This window comes from Gadus chalcogrammus, chromosome 15, assembly GCF_026213295.1.
Source record: "Gadus chalcogrammus isolate NIFS_2021 chromosome 15, NIFS_Gcha_1.0, whole genome shotgun sequence".
Classification (NCBI taxonomy): domain Eukaryota; kingdom Metazoa; phylum Chordata; class Actinopteri; order Gadiformes; family Gadidae; genus Gadus; species Gadus chalcogrammus.
In genome coordinates this window covers 14,239,195-14,263,355 of record NC_079426.1, presented here as the reverse complement: position 1 = coordinate 14,263,355, position 24,161 = coordinate 14,239,195, and the positions used below count along the sequence as shown (strand labels likewise).

General features: G+C 46.7%; 1 protein-coding gene across 1 annotated transcript in view; it reads right to left on the bottom strand.

The window, feature by feature from the left end:
* Positions 1 to 3,164: 3,164 nt before the first annotated feature.
* dntt (deoxynucleotidyltransferase, terminal) overlaps positions 3,165 to 24,161 on the bottom strand; it is a 43,809-nt gene continuing 22,812 nt past the window's right edge. The window contains exons 5-11 of the mRNA XM_056609960.1: positions 23,755 to 23,826; positions 22,027 to 22,150; positions 20,136 to 20,268; positions 12,630 to 12,732; positions 4,282 to 4,536; positions 3,626 to 3,709; positions 3,165 to 3,200 (exon numbers count right to left, since the gene is read on the bottom strand). Coding sequence (XP_056465935.1) covers positions 3,165 to 3,200; positions 3,626 to 3,709; positions 4,282 to 4,536; positions 12,630 to 12,732; positions 20,136 to 20,268; positions 22,027 to 22,150; positions 23,755 to 23,826 — 807 coding nt within the window. The remainder of the gene's footprint in view (positions 3,201 to 3,625; positions 3,710 to 4,281; positions 4,537 to 12,629; positions 12,733 to 20,135; positions 20,269 to 22,026; positions 22,151 to 23,754; positions 23,827 to 24,161) is intronic.

The window sequence follows — 24,161 nt, the reverse complement described above, 5'->3', positions numbered from 1 at the left end:
TGATCCATGGAGTAACTGACTACAACAGGAGTTACGAGTCAGCCAGCGTTTGGTTTTTTCCTTCTCCTTCTTTATATTACTTCCCAGGAAGTTGAGCTGTCAGGTGCGAAGCTGGCACGCGTCCCGGCGTAAACCTGACAGCCGCGCATCGGCCTTTGTTCTGCGTGCCTTAAGGCCCCCCCCTCCACCCTGCATCCCCCCCCCCCCCCACCGTAACGCGAGGATCCACTCCCCTGAGCCGCAGTTAATCGGGAGGAACAGGATCTTTAATAGCTTGGACCGCAGCCCCCTCTGATCTTTTTTCAAGCATTTCATAATACGACCGGCTTGTGTCTGTCATGGGGGGTGGGGGGTGGGAGTTTTAAAAGGCCCAAACGCCGTGCCTTCAAGTCCACGAAATGGCCCTCGTCTCACCTCGTCTGGCCCCCCCCCCCCCCGACCCTTCCCTCCCTCTCTCCTCTCTCATCCGTCGTCCGACGTGACGGAGCAATTAGAGTGAACGAATGGAAAGACGAATGTGTCACTACGCCGCCACCCACCCATTAACAGGGCTAGGGCGGAAGAAGGGGGAGGGGAGAGCTCGGTTCTGAGCTGGTTCTGTACGGCGCCTGCCCAAAGCAGAGAGCGGTGAGCTAAATGCAGGTGAAGAGCCAGCACTTTGCGGAGGCAGCAGCAGCAGCAGCAGCAGCAGCAGCAGCAGCAGACCCCGGGCCAGTTAATTGATCTTCATTACAGTTAATTACGCCAGCGATGTGGACCAGCGGATGAGGAAACGGATCTGGCCGCTGAGCGATTCCGTCGCAATGGGCCGCCGTTAAGCTCCCTGACAACCTTGAAACTAACGGGGAAAGAGGGGGCCGACCGGGACTGTCACTTCTCTGGCATTACTTTTCTGTGACGAGCGTGGACGCGCGCGGGAGTGTGTGTGTGTTTGCGTGGGTTCGTGTGTGTGTGTGTGTGTGTGTGTGTGTGTTTGAATCATTGTTCAGATGTGTATAATTGGTTTGTTGAACGGCAAATCGTTTTCACAGCCAAACTAAACCATACCCATGGACTCACATCACCATGATTTAATATGAGCTGTCCCAGTGGAAGCCTCCCTCCATTTCACACACAAACACCCACACTCTCACACTCACACACACAGTCGAACACACACACACGAACGCACACACACATACGCATACAAATAGCCACATACACACCCACACAAACACACACACACCCACGCACACACATAAACAGTCAAACACACACACGGTTAACAGAAAATTGCTTTAGCATGTTTGAAGGGACGCTGGGTGTGTTGTGTGCCATTTTGTGTTTTGGTCGAAGTGCGCCCGTGTGCGAACTAACCGGTACACTCCCTGGACGGCTGCTCGGTCAGCAAAAGCCTGCCCACTGCCCTTCTTGTATTCATGAATAAACACCATCTGATGCAGCCGCCCGTGGATAATATCTGTCAGGGAGACGCTGGCCTGTGATCCCAACGCTCCGACCCCCATCCCTGGGGAGATCTCAGACTGAGTAAGGGTGTGGTGACAGAGTCCCTACGTACCCCCCCCACCCCCCCCCCCCCACCCCACCCCATAACACTACCGCCTTCTCGGCCTTCCACACCCCAACCTGCCATCCATCGCTGCCGGGATCGTGTCTTGTTCTGCTTCAGAAACGTTGTGTCCCCCTCCCCCCCCCCCCCCCCCCCCCCCCCCCCCCATCTCATTCCCCGCCCTCCAGTATGGAAATCAGAAGCAGTGAGTTCCAGGAAACAGTAGAGGGAACGGGGAGTCGGGGTAAATATTCATCCCAGGTAGAGTCTGTCAACCGTCAGCCAGAGTGATGCTCCCTCAAAAGTTGTTGTCGGCTTTGATGGATGTGTGAACTGTTTTTCTACCTCTTGCTGGATTGATGAAACCGGGTGTACAGGGGGAGCCGCACTCTTTCTGAAGATTTCTGTAGTCTTGGCTTTTCACAGAAGGACAAAGGCATGCAGCGAGGGGAGTTGATGTTGCTGCACAAGGAGCCAGTTCGCTTCAGAGACCTGTACGGCTAATGTCTCGGCATCCATTCAAAATCCACATCAAAGAAACTGAAAAACCTCTGAACGCTAAAAGGGTTGCTAACCAGCAGTCTTTCTCGTCCCAAGCTTACCGCGATGTCACACGCTTCTTCAGATATTCCCGAAATTCGCGCCGCTAACTTTGCCTCAGACTCTGTGTCAAACGTTGTGTCAGAATGGATTCTCGCATGTCAGGGCAGAGTTATCAGTGGCGTTAAGAAAACCCATGTGTCAAAAAGCGACAGTTGTGACAGTTCTTTAACGGAAATGTCAGAACCGGAAAGCACGGCGGTTCGACTAACAATGCTTGTAATACGGCAGAGCAATTAAAATACAAACAGACACACACACATACATAGACGCAAACACAAACACACCTACACACACACACACACACACACACACACACACACACACACACACAGACAAGCACGCACACAAACTATTGTCAGTCCTTGAGTTTTGGACTTCACAATTAAGTTCCTTACTCAAACAAAGGCCAGGTGTCACTAAATATAATCAAATTAAGTCTGACTGTGTGGGTGAGCAGAGAGTTAATTGGTTATTAAATCAAATGGATTTTCCGTTAATTTATTTACAATCCTTTTATTATTGAATTGTTTGGTTAAGACTGTGATGCAATATATTGATTTGCCAAATGTATCAATGCACCCTGCGTTGCAATGCAATCCGTCTCACTCTTTTCCAAGCCAGCCGGTGTCGTGCTACAATAACAGTTGGAGGCCTTTCCTTCTTATTTACCTGATGTTTATGTGTGTGCGTGTTTGCGTGTGGGTGCGTGCATACGCGCGTGCACGCCTGTTTAAGTGTGTGTGTCTGCGAGCGTACGATGTGGAGGACTTAATTAGCACATAAACGCCTACCTTGTAGCAATAAGGCTATAATTAAAAATCGTGCTTTCCTGCTATCGGGTTCCTGCACACCCACAAAAGAAAATACATATTTCACGGACCGTTTTCAGATCATTTCTCACACCTCCCCACTGGTCCAGTCAAACAGTCAAAGCTAATCCCCTCTATTGCCTTCAAGGTTGAAAACCGCTGGATAATTCCACATCCAGATTCACAAGCACACTTTCTGCAGGCTACACATTGGGCAAATCCCCGGCGATGGGCCGACTCTGGAGAAACACACGGTTTCGAATAATGCAGCGGTAGCTGCATTATTGTGAAAGGCCAGAGAACACTCACTGCTCCTGCTGCCTTTGTTGTTTCTCCCCGTGATTTACATGGATCAATATCTTACGGCTCCTGCGCATGTGTTTTTAAGTCCAGCCGTCCACTTGTCAGTATTTGCATAGGGCTCCTTTGGGCCATCACAAAACTGACACGTGATTGGTTGGGATTTTGAAATGGTCTTTGGTTGAACCTCTGCATGGTTCTCAGTAGGATGGCTTCCCACTGTCAGCACAACATGTTTTGCTACTCTTCATACTCTTTTAGTTAAGTATTCCAAGAGTGGTGAGGTTACAACATTGATGGGATTATAAAAGTATGTGAAGCACCCTCTGTTTGGAAGTGGACGTGGAGGAGGAGTGCGGGGTACCTTGGTCTTGTCCCACAGGCCATGGTTGTCCAGCAGCATTCTCTTCTCCTTTCGGGCAAACCTCCTCAAGTCTCTCTCAAATTGCTGTGGACCAAAGCAATCGATAATGTGAAATTAGATGCAATTTTTCCTGTCTACGTTTCAAAGGCACTGAAAGGAAATAGCAACTGGAGGAAATACCAGATTTAACTTTTTTTTGCATCTGTGTATTGGATAAACGTATGATTTTTTTCTTTAATGGTGAACATGAGAGGACCTTGTTTTTAGTTGTCTCAGATATCAAAAACCTTTTAGCACCACTTTCAAAGGATACCTCCAAATACATGTCTACTCCAAATTATACTGCAAGGTCAGTCTGAACAGACCATCAGAATTATTTTTTCAATAAATGTGATCAGATGAATCGAAATATTGTGTTTACAACACAATCTCCCCCCCGAAAAAGGGACTCAATAGACACAATCAACAGATTCTAACACTTAGGATGAGTTGCTGGATGGAGAAAATAAAAAGTGTTATTTCGGCACATCTTAAAGTGGAGATAGCAATCTATTTTCCCCCGGAAAAAGTCCCAAATCTCCTCCACCCTAGTGCTTATTGTAAACAATCCAACTGAGAGTATCCAGTCATATGGATCCAATCACAGCGGTTCTCACCCTGGATCCTGTCCAGCCGAGCAGAGCGAAGGCGTAGCGCTCCATGGGCGGAGCCACCACGTCCACCCTAACTGCCCTCCAGCTCCGGCCGTCGTGCTGCCCCTCCGGCCGCTGGACACCCCCCTCCACCTGGCGGTCCTCCAGCCGCAGGATGAGGAAGCTCTTGGCAAAGTGGTCCATGGCCTCAAAGCTGACACCGGGCAGATTATTGATGTCAAAGGTGGAGGGGTGGTGGTCGCAGTACAGCAGAATGCCCTGTAGGGGTCAACAGAGAGCAGACCGTCAATCAGTCACAGGTTCGAGCGTCCACATGACAGGTTGTGTTGCCTCGCTGCTGGTAAGATAAGAATGTTTATCGTGGATCATTGTTTGGGAGTATATCATCGCAAACAATCAGACAACAAAGTCAGTGATGGGCAGTCATGTGAATCACCGCCAAGACTGTACTTTAGAGCTCTGAGTTCTGGTTTAACTGTTCTGTTGGTGGGTTCCCCTGCAAGTCTGTCGGGCTGTTCACAGGCGAAAGCTGAGTTTCTCCCATGTAAAACAGCTCTACTGTGTAGCTTGTTGCAATCTCTCCGTCAGGGACGTTAAACGCGTATTTAGGGGACTGAATTATATAGGATGTGTCTATGGGAGTCTTAGAGAGGAGAGTTAGACTGTGTGAATAACCAATGTAGAGCAAGTGAGGAAAGAAACGAAAGAGCGATAGCTAGGGATCGATTGGCTCTGGACCCAGGCGGCTCTGATTATAATTTAACCTGGACCATGGAGCACCATAATGCTTCACCTTACAAATCCTCCATTTATCCGGCCAGCCAATGGAAGTTTCGGGGGTCCCTGGAATTCCCAGGCGGCCAATGGATCAGCCTCTCTCGGCTCGAGCAGCAGTAATAGGCCAGAGCAAAGTGCCCCAAACCAGGGCCGCCCGCTCTTCCCATCCCGGCAGATAACCGGGGTTAATGGCAAAGCGTCAAACACCTCGCTCTCTGCTTCCCGCCTCCTTTCTGGGAGAAAGAGGAGGGCCTGGGTTCCTGCTGATAGCGGTGTACTCATTAACCGACAGCTGAGCTTCTTTTGAGCGGCGCGTGTGAAGTCCCATCCCCCGCCTCCTCCATGTATGTTTCGCTCATCAACGGTCTTCTGAGGGGTCGCACAGCGGGCGAGATAAGAACCCCCCCCTCACCCCCCTGTGTCAAATCGACCGTCCCCCGCTCACCCTGATGGCAAAAAGGGGAACACGCACCCGATTACACATCACACCTTCAAACTACAGAGAGAGGGAGACTGGGTGAAAGATCCTGAATCCAAATGTTCAGCAAGGGCGAGGCGAAAGGCAGCGACACTCTACTTTGATAATGAGCCTAAAGAGCGACAGAGCGAGAGTCGTTTGAAATCCCCCCCCACACACACACTCCACTCCTTCAGACCCACGAGCGAGCCAAAGTGCAGAGAGGATGTCTGCAATCCGATCTCATACATGGGGGCGAGCTTATGCGTGGAGACACTCATCACAGGCTGTTCTGTTTCCCAAGATGATTCCATCCAGATGCCTTAAGAGCAAATACAAGCAACTAATGACATGTGAGCGTGTCTGTCACGCAGTCCATAAGGGGGCATGAACGCCATTGAAACCAAACCGCGTGCGAATCCAACGAAAGGAGATTAGCGGCCTTGTCAGTCAATTGAACTTCCTGTCATCCTCTCTTCTGACGTCTGTCCCTGCTGCTTTCCAACATAGCTCTTGCAAAAATCAAAAACGGCAAAAACAAGTGAAACACACACCCAAAAACAGGGAAGCCGTGAAGTTTTTGTGCGTTGGAGCAGCGCCTGAGGGTTGTTTAGCCTGCCAGCGGTCTTTAATCAACTCCCACGCAGCAGGTAATGTCAGCCGCACTCTGAGAGGTAAGCTCATTCCACCAGAACTGTTTACACAGGGAATTACCAAAGAGAAGATAATTTGTTTTCCCCAAAGCTTTTTTTGCTTTTAAGTGTATAAAAAAAAGAGAGAAGAAGAAAAACAACTGAATCACGAGATTCAACGCTGTGTCGGGAACGGTGATGCCAGGTATCAGAGCTCAGGGTATCTATGTTTGTTTTTTACTAAATATTCTTCTGCATAGTTATCTTGTTTTGAAAGGGTCAGCAGCACGGCCCGCCCCGGGGAACATTAAGTGCCGTGCAGTCAGCGATCTAATGACATGTTCCCCTCTGACACAGAGAACACATCTAGCGCCTGCCGCCAAGTCACAGATTAGTATGTATTAGTGGGGCGTGTTGGAACCCCACTCGCTGACGTTGATTCAGCCTGAATAAAGTGATGGCATCGCTAATATGGAGGCGCAGCAAGTTTATAGAGAGAGGGGGAGAGAGAGAGAGAGAGAGAGAGAGAGAGAGAGAGAGAGAGAGAGAGAGAGAGAGAGAGAGAGAGAGAGAAAGAGACAGAGAGAGAGAGACAGAGAGAGACCGAGAGAGAAGACAGCTTGTGAGTGTGTGTGTGTGTACAACATGCAGAGTCAGAGCATCGCCTTTCGAATCAGTGTCAACAGGAAAAAGTAACCATTAGCATTGAGCAGCAAAATGTTACTGTGATTCTAAAATAATAATCGCACTTCCACAGAATCACTGATGTGTCACCTCTCACATCCCTCCCCGGCCCTGTGGGCCTTGGCTCTGTGCAACCAGGGCAACCGAGCTCCTGAACCCGACGACATTTCTAGTGCGCCCACGGAAAGTGATGAGCTGTGTTCATACATGGGACTCGGAGGCAGAGAGGGATGATAGAAGGAGGACAGCCTGAAGCCCCGCCCCCCACCCGGCTGCCATCGGAGGGAGGCGAGGACCTTGAAGCTTATCGGGTCCGGAGCTGCTGGCTGACCTTGCATCCTGTTACCCCCCCACCCAAACCCCCCGCCAAGTTACACCCCTCAGCAAGCAGGAAGAGGAGGAAGAGGCGGAGAAGGGACATACTAAAAGATGAACCCAACGGCGCAAGGACATTGCCAGATAAATGTACGTTTCACCTCCCCTCGGGTGGTGGATAGGGTGGATAGGGTGCTGATGGTGTGAGTGTGTGTGTGTGTGTGTGCACTCCCCAATATTATATTTCAAGTTAAGACATCCCCACAAAACACCCGCCCGCACTCCCATACTCTAGCCCCCACACACACACACACACACACACACACACACACACACACACACACACACACACACACACACACACACACACACACACACACACACACACACACACACACACACACACACACACACACACACACACACACAGAAACACACACACACACCCAACCCCAGAGGCTCGGTTGCAGATGACAAGGTCATACGGCTTAAGAGCCCACCTTTGCCACCGCTACTTAATCACCCTCCCTCAAGCCCCTCCCCCCCCCCCTCTCCCCATGGTATCACCCATCCCGGCCCAGTTCTAATCCCATCCATCGCCGACGCTACAGTTATCCATTATCCAGTACTCCGCACTACTGCAGTGGGCCCCGCCGGGCTGGAGCAGAGCTGTAGTGGGAGTTTGGGGGGGGGGGGGGGGGGGGGGGGGTGGTAGCAGACAGCCTGGTTTACACTTTTGCTGCGAACCGCTAATGAGGTGAGTTTAAGGTGATGATGTCTCCTCCTTGATGCTGATCACAAAGAAATGTGTTAAATGTCATCATCGTCATCCACATCCTCATTACACTCCGGAGGACACACACACACACACACACACAGTGGACACACACATAGAGAGTGGACACTCACACACAGGGGACGCACACACACACACACACACAGGGGACACACACACACACAGGGAACACACAAACAATGGACACACACACAGACAGTGGACACAATCCAACAGGGGACATACACACACAGTGGACACACACAAAGGGGAAACACACAGTTGGACACACACAGTGGACCAAATAAAGTGGTCACACCCACAGTGGACACACATTGTACTCACACACAGTGGACACACACACATTGGACTCACACAGAGTGGACACACACGGTATACACACACACATTGGACTCACACACAGTGGTCACACACAGTGGACCCACACGATGGCCTCACACTCGTTGGACACACACAGTAGACATACACAATGACCTCACACACAGTGGACTGGAAACACTGTGTGCGATAACTACCACTACTGCTTGTGGGTCCTTTGCTGACTGTTAAACCAAATACGTGATGCACCATGTCTGCAACAGACAGGGCATGGGGCAGGGCTTATTTCGTCCCTGTCTTTTAGCCGGCTGGTGTTCTGTTCTCTTGTCCTCTGCATTTGCACTCCTCGGTGGCAGAGTTGGCGCCGCGTGGGGGCGGAGCCCAGCAGAGAGCTCCAGCGAAGATGGATTGGTCCTACACCTCCGCAGTGTCGTCTCTAGATGGTCTATAAGCCTCTCTTACAGATCGCCTGCAGAACGACGGCCTAGTTCAAGTTGGCTGTGCGGGATGTTCCCGGGCCGATGATTATCTGGCATTCTGATGAAACGGCAGAGATATCTCAGCTGAAGTTGCGGGATCATCCCCTATATCCCCCTGGAGTTGGACTTCTGTAGGACCGTTAAGTGCACTACACAGTGTTGCTAGGTCACTCTCAGGATACGTTGAAGGCACCTAATGTGAATGGGCTCAGGCTGCTTAAGTAGAGCTTCGAAATGCGCTCCCTATTTCTGGACAATGTTGCCCACTTAGAACCAGTGCTCTAAGTGGGCAGACAGTGGATGTTCCACGGCCATTTCCTCCTCCGACCAATAGAACAGGCAAAAGGATCCGCAATCACAAGTTAGGTAATAAGGAACCGGAAGGTCCCCTGAAGGGACAAACATGTGTGTGGATGTGAGCATGTGAGTGTAAGTATGTTTGTGTAAGAGTTTGCGTGTGCGTAAATGGGTGCGTGGGTGCTTGTTCTTGTGCATGTGTGTGCTTGTTCTTGTGCGTGTGCGTGTGCCTGTGCGTGCGTGTGTGGGTGTGCATGTACGTGTATGTGTCTGTGCGTGTGTGCATGCGTGTGTGTGTGTGAGTGTATCCTTGGAAGCATGGGGAGGGTGGATAGAGAGAGACGTATTTTTAAACCCGTCTTTGTCGGATGACAAAGTGGGTACACTGTGGTTCTCTGGACCACTCTTTCCTCTGCGTCTAGCCCCACTCTGGGCCTTCCCCTGGGGAGCAACAGCTCCCCCTGGCCGCCCTACACACCACGTCCTTGTGCCAAGTGGTGTCAAGAAGGACAGCTTAGGAAGTTGTTCACACGCGCTGTCGGCAATGTCAACAACAGCACGCCGGTCTGGCTTAGGCTTGTATGAGGTGGCTTAGGCCGAAAAGTGACCAGCTTCAGTATATCAATGAGAATAATGGGGATGATAAGAAGAATATTTAGAATAAGAAAATAAATCTTGACTCTTTGTGAATCTTCACTCATGGTTAAATGTAATTTAGTCATGGAATTGGTAAAAAAATAATAATTAAAAGCTACAAATAAATGTGATTCTCCTAATGTTATTATTTTTTCATATCATCCACACTGCCCTTGGGAGGTCATTGACAGGTCCAAATAATATAATATTGAATTAAATTACATCACAATATATAATCTGAAAGAATATAAAGCAATATGTAAGGAATCAAGTACAGCAACTTGCTCATTATCACAATTTAAAACTGACAGGGTGACGCAGGACCCAAAGAAAACCCCAAGATAAAAAACTAAAATTACAGCGTCCATTGCAATGGCCTGTTATTCATAGCAGCGGTCTGCTATTCAGAAATAACCTCTGAATGCCGTAATTGACCAGATCAGAAGTGAGCTTTCAACAAAGCTATGCAATAAAATTACATATTAAACAGACATTAACAGACACTGTTGGTTCTGTTCAGCCTTATCCGAATATAAGTAAAACATAACTGTAGTAACATAACAGTCAGACACCATTACAACCTTCAAGTCACAACTCAAAACTGACCTGTTCAAACTCGCACACAACGTCTAACTGATCACTGTTTTGATTGATTGTTTGTTTTGTTTTGTCATGTTTTTGTTTTATTTTTTTTATTTATTATATTTACTTATTTATTTATTTATTTTATTTATTTATTTATTTATTTATTTATTTATTTTTCCACAATGTTTTTTAAACGATTTATGATGACTATATGCTCTGTAAGGTGACCTTGGGTGTCTTGAAAGGCGCCTCTAAATTAAATGTATTATTATTATTTATTATAACTATAACAATAAATAATGTGAATTAGAGAGGGACCAGGACATGAAGGGAGGCTTTACCAGACCGAAAAGGATTCTGCTGGTGCATTTGATCAGTAGAAGAATTTTAAAGAGGAGAGTTAAAGAGGACTTACAAGACGTGCTGTTCCTACACATGCTGTCATTTTTCAGTCGATTAGCATATAAATTGTGGAAATGGCACAAGTGATATGCATGGTTGTAAACAATGAAACTAAACAGAAGTTCCTCACGACCTGCCGAGACAACAAATTATTCTCTCCAGCTTTTAGCTTTAACTCCTTCTATTTAAGGCGACTACAGAGTATGTTTCTCATAATGAGCTGTCTAAATGCTAAATAAATTTGTACTCCTAAAATTAGCTTGTATTTTCCGTCACACAGCTGTTCGAGGCATGAGAGCAAGAAACAGTGTGTCAACATGCCCTCAAATTAAATATCTGGTTCACGTTTGGAGCACATTTTGATCATACAACTCTGGAGTGCGGTGGCACCAGCCTCACTGCGGTGACAAACAGTGTTCAATAATCCCCTTGAAAAGAAACGGCCAATAATTGCATCATTAATTTGGAAAAATTACATCATTACGCGATGAAGGCGGAAAGCGCACTCTGCGTTCGCTCCATCTCGGTCACTCAGCTCTTCACAGCCATTCTCTCATCATTTCCTCCCCGCCTCACAACCTTCCCACTCTCCCTCTGGGTATTTTCTGTCTTTTTCTCGCCGCAGATTTTCCATCACAGAATCCATTTTCGGTCCAGCATCCTCTCCCAGCTCCTCTGGTCTCTGCTATTTGTTTTTTAAAGTGTGAAAGTGAGCCACTCCTGAAGAAGAATGGCTTTTCTTGTAAAGGGCTGTGGTGCCGATGCTAAAAAAAATGGAAAATAATATGGCTTTGATATTCTGTGACAAGCCCAACCTGTCTGTCCCTCTCGGGGCCGGAGAGGGGCTCCGGAGCACATGGCAGAAAGAGCCCTCGCTGGTGCGGTGTGAACACAAAGGGCCCTCACGGGCGGGAGCTGCTGTTCCCCCAGCTCTCTGGGGGAGTTGCATAGGCAGTTCAGCTGGCTCTATGATACACTGAAACTTCGTATCAGCTTTAGTTTTGAACGTCTAATCGGCTCTTGGAGACACCTGCCTTGAATCCGGTCTCCTGGGTGCTGAGGATATTTATGTTGTTTCACTATGACAATCGTAGAACAGAATTGTGAATAACTGAGTGAGTATTATTGAGAACTAACATGCCGGAGCAACCCTCATCAACGGGGTTCCGTCTTCAATAAGCTGAGAGAAGACAATGAAGTAAATCGAAACAACCAAGAGAAAGAGAATACACTCGTTATTTTTACAATGAATTTGGCAACGCAACATCGGAAACGGAAAAGGTCGCCTCTCTATCGGAAGGCGCAGCTTATCTCGACCTCCCGCCCCTCAACCCATGTAACTGAACACCTGTCGCTTCCTCCACAGCATGCTCGGAAGTCCCGCCCTCTCCCAGCTCAGGTCAGGTGCAGTTTGTTTATTTGGTATATATATGCATCCAGACAACACAGTAGTAGATACTAAAAGCACTCCAGATCCCGACATCAATAAATCCACTCATACATATAATTTAAAACGGATTAGCTTCGATATCCTACTACGACTAGTTCATCTGAGTGATGGCTGCTAAAACAAAGCTTATTTTATACTTCTTTGTCCTGCACTTTAGGAGTATAATTTCCAGAAGGAAGGTATGAAGATAACCTGTCGCCACACTCGGTCGAAGCACCCAATCTCAGGCGTTACAGCGTAAAACGAGAACCCCTGGGAACGAGGTAATCCTTCATTGGTTCCTCTGAGGTGGGGAGCATTGAATTCTGATGAAACGCATCGCACTCACAGCTTGATTTCTGAGGAGAGTTTATATGATGGGCGTACACACGCACATCGCATAATACTTCTTTCCCTCTCAGAACTCCAAACTCGGATCAACCATCGAATGAACCACATGCTATTTTTGTCGCCACAGCTGCCCTATTTTCCGCCTAGGCGGGGACACTCAGTGATACCAAACTATGTCCCAGTGACTCCTTACCTGGCGTCTCAGGCTGTCCACCAGGCTGAGCAGCAGGGTCTCCTCCTTGCCCTGCTCCGATGTGCTGAGCAGGAAGTCCACGTCATGACCAAACTCCTTCCCCCTGGACAACAACAAACAGACATCAACACACAGACGCATTAAAGTCGAAATGCGTGGCCCGCAATCATTCGTAGACTAAATAACCCACTTACACTCACTTTTACTCAACTGGTAGTTGTTTAAGGGTTTAGCTTTCCTTTAACACATCTTTTTGAAAAAGATGTCTAAATAAATATATATACTTATTTTAGATGCAACAACTGATGGGGGCTTGAGGGGGGCTGGCAGAAGGTGCTGTTAAAAGCACGCAGCATGCCGCGGTCAGCGTTACAGCTTTTTATTCCCCCGCTATAATTCAAACAATTTGTCTTAAGTTGTTAAGCCTAAAGACTCAATTTTTACAGCAGCTGCCGGTGTGTTTAAAGCATTCTGGGAGAATCATCATTTTCCACTTGGATCCATGTGATAAACTGTGTCCATATGGAGCCGCAGCCACGCTGCAGTACGGCAGGCAGGGAGGGGGTGGTGCAGGTGGTGAGGAGGCTATAAGCAAAGTCATTATCAAGTCATTATCAAGTTAAGCAAACACAATGTGTACACAGATAACCTCTCCGCCGGTTGACCCCAGGCCACTGTGTGACGCCGCTGACGCAACTTCCGCGTAGCCGGCTTGGTTTGTTTGGTTTGGTTAGCAGGACGCTTAGCGTCGACCTGCTATCTCGTTTTGTATCTATTTACCGGTATTTATATCTCCGACCTGTTCTGCATACTCTGTATTGTATTCGCTGTTTCCTCTTTGGAGCTCCGTCTGCATCAACCACGGTCAGCATGTACTCTGGGTTGCTCTTGTTCCGCCTTTCTCATAGATAAGATAGCTCTGTTAGAGTGACGTATCCGTCAGTTAGAGGATGAAAGGGTGCGGTGGTGCGGTGGTGCGGCCTCGCGCGGTCTCGAGGTGTAAAACCAACATTTCTTCCTTGCTAATTCAAGGGAGTTTTTGGGTAATGGTGGGTGTCGTAAATATTTGGCCTGTTAATCCCTTTGAGACTGTAATGGTGATTAAGGGCTATACAAATAAAATTGAATTGAATTGAATTAGTTGAGCTGTTGAATACCCCTGACGCCTATATACCCACACAGATGCGTTTGATGAATAGCTCTTATGAACTATGATCTACACATTCATAAGAGACAAAGAAAGGAAGAAAATACATCTGAAGCTTGGACGTCATAATTGCCATGCTAAAAAACAATTTCCTCTGAATGTGGGAGTAACGGAATTTTCCGGATCTCATTTTCTCTCACCTCTTGAGTAATATATGACTAATAAGATTGGGTTCATATTGTTTTAATGAATACATTGTCCACCATATCTGCCTGATTTGCTATACATTCACACCTCATGTTGGGGAAATCAGCAACCATTGTGGTGGAGTGACGGAGATGTTTTACGACAACCACACGTTCAATTCAATGCATATGCGTCTAAGCTGTCCTTCAGACATGTGGTTTGGTATCACAGACGTACTGACTCCCACTGCGGCCCCCCCCGTCGGGGAGGCAGACACACCACGATACACCACTTGTGTGGAGGGCGGGTGAATACCCCTCGAGCCCCATCCTGCCCACATGAAAGGGGGATCATGGCCATGCTGACGCAGGCCCGCAGTCAGCTGTGGTGGCTGTAACACAGCCTGGGGGGGGGAACACAGCGGCTGGACTCAAACCTGATCAGGATAATCCTGTTGCACACACAGCAGGACAGCTGCCAGCTCTTCTGCCAGCCCATTAGGTACTAGCTATTGCATGTTGACGCACATAGATACACACACACACACACACACACACACACACACACACACACACACACACACACACACACACACACACACACACAAACATGAGTATGACGTGTTATTATGAGGGATTCCACATCAGTCGAAGGAATGCTTATTGATTCACCGTTGTGAATGGCTGAATCGTATTGGTTTCTTCCACGTCTCCTCTACAGTTCTTCTCCGTGTTACCATCTTTATAATAACTTTGAATATCATCCTCAGTGGCTCTCCTCCATATTTATAGAAGGAGTGTCAGAAATGTAATATTACTCTACACATGGCTTCAAGGACATAAAAGGTGGATTACATTTTAGGCTCGACTAATTTTATTGGACGATTTGAGTTCTTTATTGAACACGCACAGTGTAAGCTTACAATTGAACCAACGCTCACAAGTCTCTGATATACAAATACACCATAAATGCAAAAAAGGTGAGCAACCAGCACCAAATTAAATGAGGGGAGCCAGGAGGGCAGACCATTGCTGGTTTGTGGGGAAATTGCATGGCTCTCCGTGGCTAATTCACAGGCTAAGCAGGTATAACCAAACAGCTGTTTAGTGCCTGACAAGGCAGTTACATGAAATGGAATGAAACTAACCCTAACATTAAAACAAAGTGTGTCCATCAGGCATTGAACAGCCCAGTGCCTGCTGCCAATTTTATTCTTGCCAGGTGATTCTGCAGGATTGGCTGAGATTTAAACTGAATGTTGTTCGATATTAATATGTTTTTCTCTCTCTAATCTTTAATGAACCAAGGGTTAGGGTAAGTGTCATTTGGGCACTCTGGGACGATCTATAGTCCCAGACATTTTGGCTATTTGAAAACCAGGTACCTCAGCTGCCCATCGGCTAAATGTGCTACTTTCTTTCCAGAATCTCCCAACACTCGTAAATGGCAACGCAGCGTTTCGGAGATCCTTTTCTGAGGGCTCATGCAGCTCCTCTTGTAGGGAGAAAAGGCTTTGCTGCGCTAGCAAAATGCACTGGAGTGCACTGCGTGAATGTGTGCCGTGAATAGCAAAATCAAAGCAGAAGATCATCAGCATGAAAATAGTTTCCCTCCAATCAGCTCTTAAAGCCCCGAGATTGTATTGAAGTGTCTATCAGTGTCAGTGTGTGTGTGTGTGTGTGTGTGTGTGTGTGTGTGCATGTGTTTGTGTGTGTGTCTGTGTGTGTGTGTGTGTGTGACTTTGCAGTGATGTAGACTGTAGCTTTCTAAAGCCAATTTAAGGAAGCAGAGATTAAACAGATTGAGCGAGGGCATTAGTGGGTCTAGGAGTTACTGCAGATGCTCTCTCTAAATGAATCGCAGACAGTGGGAAAAGGGGCAGTCAGCGTGTCACACACCTTCTCTACAGCACAATTATTGTATTTTCCGCCTCTCTCTGACTAACGACGTAAGCTACGCTCTCACACAACAAATTTATTGTGCATTGTGCGTCAGCATTAGCTTCAGCCATGTGGAGGCGTTTGGCCAGTGGGAAATGCTAAAACTTTCGACCTCGGGTTGATTTCTCACAGTAAAAGTTGTTAACACGTTATTTAACGAACATTAAAAGAAAGTGTGTCTGAATTGTCAGCGCATGGCATTTGACGATGACAATATTTGGACTTCAATTTCTGCTAGGGCCACCACTGTCTGGGAAATGTATGCACTCATGGCAAGTGATCCAATAAATGCCAATGTTTCTGGGACCTAGCGCTACATTGCCCCTTTTCACTCCACCTGATGCTAATGTAGCTAACAATGCACCTCTATTGCATGAGGGAAAACGATTTATTATTAAACTTTGCCATGAAGGAGCCCTAAAATATGCAAGGATATTCGCTCATTTAAGAAGAGGATGGAGTGAATAAATAATGGCTCTGTAGGAGGCACTTCCTCAGAACTACATTCTAGGGTTGTTCAAGCACAGATCATAACGCCTTATAGTGTGGTACATAAAGGCGTTGGGGATGTGTGGGTAACATCTCTTTCAAGAGACATAAACATCTCTCTTTTTGATGTAGGCCTATACAATGAGAGAATGCCCTGGTTCACAGTTTTTTTTTGTAGATAATTGTGACAAATGGGAATTGATAAGGAGCAAAGCCATGAGGCCGGGATCGGAAATTGGAGATTTGCAGCGTGGTGTCAACAGCCTTTTAGCCAGCCAACATTTTTTGTGATATAAGGCCTCGATAAGACACAAAAAAAAGAGACATGAATCTTTACTGGCGCCGCAATTGCGATCCATGGTGACAGGGAAGGTATGTTCAGCCTCATATCTTTTTACAATCCTCCCCTGCAGGCAAACCACTTTGGGACGTGTCACCTGCATCTTAAAGAGGTTCTTAGAAGAGGAAGATCAGTCTATCTCCCCCTGTATCCCCCTGGCTCTCATTCCGTTGCCATCGCCCGTTTTCTTTCCAAGGTAGACAATTTTACTTAGCCGGGGCCAGCAGGATGCACTTCATCGACTGCGTTAATATGTTCCGATCGTTTTTTTGAGACATTGAAATAAGCAAATTAGAGACGAGGGAGATGAACTGTTCTCTCTTTCTCTCTCTCTCTCTCTCTCTCTCCCTGGACGATAGCCAATGGATTAGAATGCTAAATGTCTCGGGTTACACCAGAAATCATGGCTAGGAAAGCTGAACTTCACTATGAGTAAAGCTCTTTCTAAATATATATAATTAAGATAAATTAGCGAAGCCAGGCATCTTCATTGGACTCATAACTGTTTCTCTGAGCAGTGGACTAGATAAAGTTTCTAGCTCCATTTTCAATTATGTAAATTGGGCGTTTTTCAATAATACAAAAAGTTAATTACGGACTCACAACACATCCATTACCCTCTCACTCTCTCTCTCGTGTGCGTGTGCGTGTGCGTGTGCGTGTGCGTGTGCGTGTGCGTGTGTGTGTGTGTGTGTGTGTGTGCGTGCGTGTGCGTGCGTGTGTGTGTGTGTGCGGTTGCTCGACGGCATCCAAGGTTCTCTCAACACACACGTTGTAGCATCCAGGTAATACGCGGGCTCCGTCTTCCTGACGTTGAAGACATTAGGCCCGCCTCTCGGGGCCCTCTCGCGCACGGCTCCGCAGCTGGCTCCTGGCCCATAACAATTTATAGCGCTCCCCTCCCTCCCTGCCGGTGTTAACTAGCCGTGATGCACTAATCACTTTTTTCAATCTCGTTTGCCAAATCCCCCTCTTGAGGAGTTGATATTTACATCCATTCCAGCTGTCGCCTCTCCCTTGAATGATGCTGGAGGATTTTTTTCTTTAATGTGGGCTCAGGGCATCATTACACTGACATAAGATACTGTTGATACGATCACGTGACTTTAGGATTGTGGCGGCCATCTTTATCTCATCTGTTGTCATGTAGCATAACAGCAAGGCAGCTACTTAAGTAAGTTTTAGGAAGTGTTGCATCTTAAAGCATTATTTTTTTTTTTATAGAAATGTATAATTGCTTGTGATCTTAGCCCCAAGTAGAAGTAAAAAAAGAGCACAGTGTGCAGTAAAGGCAGATGGCGAGGCTGTTCTTTTCCCTCACTGAGCCGAGACTGCTGATAAGTCTCATATTCCGATGGAACCTCAAAACATAAAAGCACGGCATAACATCCATCTTGTTTAAATTGATATTTGAATATATGGGGATTTAGCGCAAAGATAAGTCGCTGTGTTTGGCCATTTATAACTTCTGCTTTGCATATGTGGTATACATTCCCAGCGATTGTGTCTGATCCGTTTCCTATCCGATGCATGGAATATAGACCTATTGACAGATCAGTCCACAACCTGCCTCTATGGTCTCAGTATAATTCACTCCCATTGAGACAAGGTCAATATTCACAATGTACTACGGCTTATCAGACGCTTTCATCCAAGTGGAGGAGATAGGCTGCTTGCTCACAGAATCCTAAAGGTTAAACTGCAGTCATTGGGTATCAAACCCAGTAGCTTTCTGTTGGGATCATAGCCACTATATTATCCTGCCCTCTCTTGTAATTTATATTAATATTAACATGAATAAGCTTCACATATTACCTAGTAGCCTACCAAGTGCTTTCAACTATGGGATGTATGTGGCATTTTTCTGACAAAGTACAAGCCAGTTACATTGTGTTTCAGATATTACTTTTGGTGGCGATGGTGTATCTATTTGGGGGTGTCATCAAATATTTACAGAATAAAAAATGTCTTTATTCAAACTCACTCTACTTTCTTTCCACTGTTAATCTCACCGTCCTTCCACTTACATAGTTGCATTGCGTAGGAAGAATAAGATGTAATTTCTCTTTGATGACAGCTGTTTGGACAGTGTAAATCAGGCTATTATTTGTCTGATGACTCTGGTTTTGCAAAACAAGTGCAGCCCAGTGCAAACAATGACAACCTGTGGACAATGACCACCTCTAACAATGTTCAGGACTTCTTATTTCAATGCAAACCAATTACTGTAACGATAGGGTTGGTTTGGTTGGTTTTTGTCTTTTGATTGTTTTCTTTATTGTCGCCTACACATCGTCACGGCACAAAATAAAAACGCTCTGGGTTAAGACAGCTGGTACTGTCACGCCACATAAAACAAACCCTCCCACTAAGTGCTCCAAAATGACCGCAACACACTTCTTTGGATACTTTGAAATCTGCCGAGAAAAATTAAGCAGAGAAAGACGTGAGGAGAGAGAAGAAAGAGAAAATTAATTGCCCCTTGCTTCCGGTAGACACACACATACACACAGTGACCAGGGTGGGGCCCCCAGACAAGGGCTGGCTCTAGAACGGGCCGGCACTGCAGAGCCCGGTCAGTATGCTAGCACTACTTGTCCCCAGCCCACTGCCTTTGAATTATTGAGCAGACCGCACGGCACTGCCCGCAGCTAGGGCCAGAACCAGCCCTATGCAGACTTCTCTGTGCCTACTGACGGGGCAGAAAGCACATTAAAAAACAAGTGCAGTTCAAAGGGGCCTCGACAAGGGGAAGGGGGATGTGAGAGATAGCCTGAGCCAGTAGGACCGCTCGCCATGTAAAGACCGTAGCCCCCCCGTGAACAGCCCTCAGGGGGTAAAAGTGATTACAGCAACGCGCTGCAGAACACAGTATAGTCTGCATACAGCCGGGGGAGTTCTCTTGTGAAATCAGAGCGTTGGAAAAGTATTGCAAATCTACCCCATGTAATCCCGAATCATCCGCAAATGTGGACACAGCCAGATAAGCCTCGAACCAAATGCAAACATGATCAACGGTGTTTCTAGCAGGGCAGCACTACGTACAGAGTGTAAGTACCGCAGAGCATGATGGGAGCTCTTTCTCTCTTGAGTCCTACCTGATGACCCTCAGATCCACCAGTGATTTAATGCCATTAAATATAATCACTCACACACACACACACACACACACACACACACACACACACACACACACACACACACACACACACACACACACACACACACACACACACACACACACACACACACACACACACAAACCAAGATCTCTCTTAAATGACAAAATAGCTAATTAAATCGAGATCTTGCAGCTAGAGATGGTCCGAGCCTTTAGTCCGTCTGAACCCGGACTTGGAGCCTGGTCCCCGAGTCGGGACCCGGAGAACCAGGAGCGGTCGTACCTACGAAAGCCGCCCGCAAGCACCAGGACGGCGTGCGCGGAGATGCCCAGGGCCGCCTGGTGGAGGATCTCCCCCAGGGCGAGGGCCTCGGCCCGGCTCACAGCCCTGGAGATGTCCCCATGGTGCCGGAATCCTAGGGAGGAAGAGCGGACCGCTGTCAGATACACTGACGTCATCAGGGAGCAGGTGGATGTGGGGCAGCCATTGAGCCAGGATTCCTGTGGGTTGGCTGCGGACAACGGGATCCGAACACAGACCCAGGAAGCAAAAGCCAGGGATTGGACTTTGGATGGGCCAAGAGAAAATTGTGCTGGGCCTTGTATAGTAAATTAATGATTCATATATTATTAAAGCTTTCTGATTGGGTTGGCCGATTCCCTGGTGGCAGGCTCCCTCACAGCGATGTGTCCGCTGGAGGACAAAGAACCAAACCGCTATGCACTGTACCGGCATTCTGCCCTCTATAAATAGGGAGTCGATGAGCAGGGACATGAACCCTGCGCCTCGAGATTAAAAGTCTGCTGCTCCAGTGTCGGAGCAACCCCAGGCTATGTTATTGTGGAAGGAGACAAGGTCGGAGTCGTATAATTTATGAGCAGGAAGTGGGGTGTCAAGGGGAGACGGGATGATGAGCGGCTTGTTGTCCGAGGGCCGTTGGGCGTCTTACTGTGGATGGTATTCAGTGTTGTCCTGACGACTAACTGTGGCCAACCTTTGTTTATTCTATCGTGTGTCAATCTTCAACAATGTAGAAACCACTGCCAATAAAATAATATCTTTTGCTTACGCATTTTTGCTTATTGTTTCCCTTTTCGCTTTACTTTGAAATCAGATTTTGTTGCTACTCATTGTTATCCAGCAACGATAACAAAACTGACAGACTTGATTAAGTTGTCCGTCTGTCAGCATAATGCATTACGGGTGGAGGGGAGGGCCGAATGGGCCCGTCAACTTGTCCCAAGTCATTTTGATTTGCCATCTGATGCCTTGCTTCACACAGTGAAGGATTGTCCAGGCAGAACGGGTTTGGCATAAAAAATAAGTGGAAAACGGGGGAAAAAAAGGCTCAACATGCACAGTTTTATTGAAGGGAATTGCGAGCTGGGGCTCCAAATACATTTTGGGAATGTCGTTCTCTGATAATATTTGATGTCTTTGTCTAGCCTTAATATTCTTATTTCATCAAGTTAATTAATTTAAGGATATTAATGTTATTATGTGTCAAAATTGATGTGACAATTCAATACTTATATAACCCCTTTATAATTTCCAGTTTCACATTTAAGTTATCCTTTATTGTCCCGTTGGGGGGGGGGGGGTTCTGCACTACTACTCCCCCCGCCGGTATTTTTTGTGTACCAGTCGGGATTTGAACTGGTCACCCTCCAGTTACTGGTCCTTAACCAGTAGGCCACGGATTTAAAAGAAGGCACTATACTAGAAATGGCTGAAATAACCCCCAGCATGCACCACTATTTGTGTTAAACAAGTCCTCCCGCACCTACAAATCTCAAGGAAGAACGCAGCCTTTGCTTTCTGATTGATGAAAACTAGTGCTAGTGCCGTTCCACAATGAGCTTTGCCCTTCATAGCCACAGAGCATCGATTTTTATAAAAAATACTCTGGTTTATTATTGCTTTCTGACTGTAATCTCAATGCTGGTCCCCTTTCGGCCCACAATGGTTGTAATGTTCTTCCTTCACCAAGCTCCTTCAATAAGGGTTCTCCCACCGGACCACATGAACGCGTTCAAAAGGTCGACGCTACAGTTGAGCTATTGCCCTTTTTTGTATCTCTGTCTCTCTCTCTCTCTCTCTCTGAAGTCCTGACTTCTTTCAGAAACCCATCATTTCATTGAGAGGCAGTGAAATAGCGATGGCTCCACTTTACCTGCTTTCTGCATGCTGTTCAGTTCAACACCGGGGTCTTCCAGAGCGTCATTGAGCGTGCGCAGACCCCCGCGGTGCCACTTCTCGGCTGTCTTTGGCCCAACCCCAAACACGCTGGTGAACAGCTGGCAGGAGAGAGAGGCACACAAGATGACACGCTCTGAAGAGAGAGTCCTTCCGGTGACGGCCTGTGGTTACCTTCTGATAACTTGTGAAGGTAATCAGTAAAATGACAGGGGTCTCATTATAAAGCAGTGCATAGGGCCCATACTAAAAGGGTTTGGTTGTAGAAAAGCCAAAAATGGCGGGCGGTAAATTAAGAGGAGTAAAACCATACGGTCACACACCTACAGGTCATTTTCATGTAACAGTGATTAGAAATCAGAATCCACCTGGATTCAGTCTACCCAACATTGATCAGTCTACCCAAACAAATCCAACGATAAATGGTCAATGCAAAGTACCACATGAAGCTGGAGCCATATCAATTAAATGTTGATCAATGGTACATCGAAAAAAAGAAATCTGCAACATAAATGAAGGTGCTTGTGGGTGTTGTTTAGTGGCCACAGCGCTGGGGTCACAACCATAATGCAATGAGTGACAACACCTTAGGCCGCGGTAAAGGCAGTGCCTGTGACAGACGAGACAGGTCATGTTCACTGCAGCGATTTGACAACTGAAATCGTAGGCTTGGTGATAAGTGCACAGTATGACGTTATATAATAAAAAAATCAAATGGCACTCTGTTCTGCTATTTTTTTACAGCTATTTGATGTAGACTTTCCACAAAGTAAATCAGTTAGCTGCCATTCGGTCGGCCCGTCCTCCGGCTTCGGGTTGGGATATGTGATGGGGATACATCACTGATTAAATATTGAGAGGGATTTGATTGAAGATTTGAGTAGGCTCAAGCTATATCCTTTCCAATTGAAAGGTGCTTATGGAATGGTTATGGCTCACTACAAGCACAAGAACAAATAACAGGGCCGGTTTGAATGTTTATGATAAAGGGAAAGTATCTATCAAGTGGAAAGAAATGTGGGAGAGGCATCATTATACAATCTGGCTTCAATTCACCGGCTCACCATTTACCTCGCCGACATCCGCTGCTCGCAAAATGTTTGCGTACAAGTATACACCTTCTCCGGTCAAGTTTGTTTAGCTGCCAAGTAGGGTACACCTCTTTCAGGCCCCGTTTTGTGTGTTGACAGCGGTTATAATGGGGACCCCAGTGGTTCAATAAGCACCAAACAGAGAAGAGAAGAAAGTGGAAGTGACTCACTCCTTCCCTTAGTCCGCATTCTCTGCACACTGAACATTATGTAGCCCACTGCTTATGAAACAACTAAGCCAGAGAATATGTGGAATTCATAAAACAATTATGACCCGGTCCGGAGAAGAATGGCTGCCACGTGTATTGGTTGCATAAACAACATAATTTGCATAAATAACTAATATGGGCCGGACTATCTCTATTAGATGAATGCCATGACACTGAAAACCGCTATGCATCATGGGATACACTAGGGGAAATAAGCTTGCATCAGGTGTACCCTTATTTTTATGCTGCGTTATCGGTACTGAACAGTGCACTTTGTAGGGTGCCACATTTATACACTCACAATGTCGGACAACCCTTCAAAGTGGTGACATCCTAAGAAGTGGTATATAGAGGGCACAAGCTGACCGATTTGAACATAGCCCAATTTTTCTTTTACCAACATACCTTCAGCCTTTGATATCTGTCATTGCAAAGTATCTTCTCCACTTCAAATGAACGGCCGCATTGAAGGATCTCCTGAAAAAAAAAAATATCAAAACAGTAACACCGCAAAGTAAAACAAGAACAATGAAGACAACGTTGTCGTAAGCAGTGTGGTTTGCAGTAACCTTTCGATAAGCCCTGTGCTAATAAAGCAAACATTTCCTCACTTGAGAATATCATCCACTTATCACAAGCGCTTTGTTCGATCTGTATTCCTATTTCTCTTTCCTGAGACTAACGGCTTTGTTGTTCTGAAACCTGGGATTAATACAGGTTTTATGACATTCATAAAAAGCCCCAAGGTGAAATTTTTCTTTCCATAAAGTTTGTTGTGGAATGGTTTTGTTCCAAATTTAATTGTCTTCTTC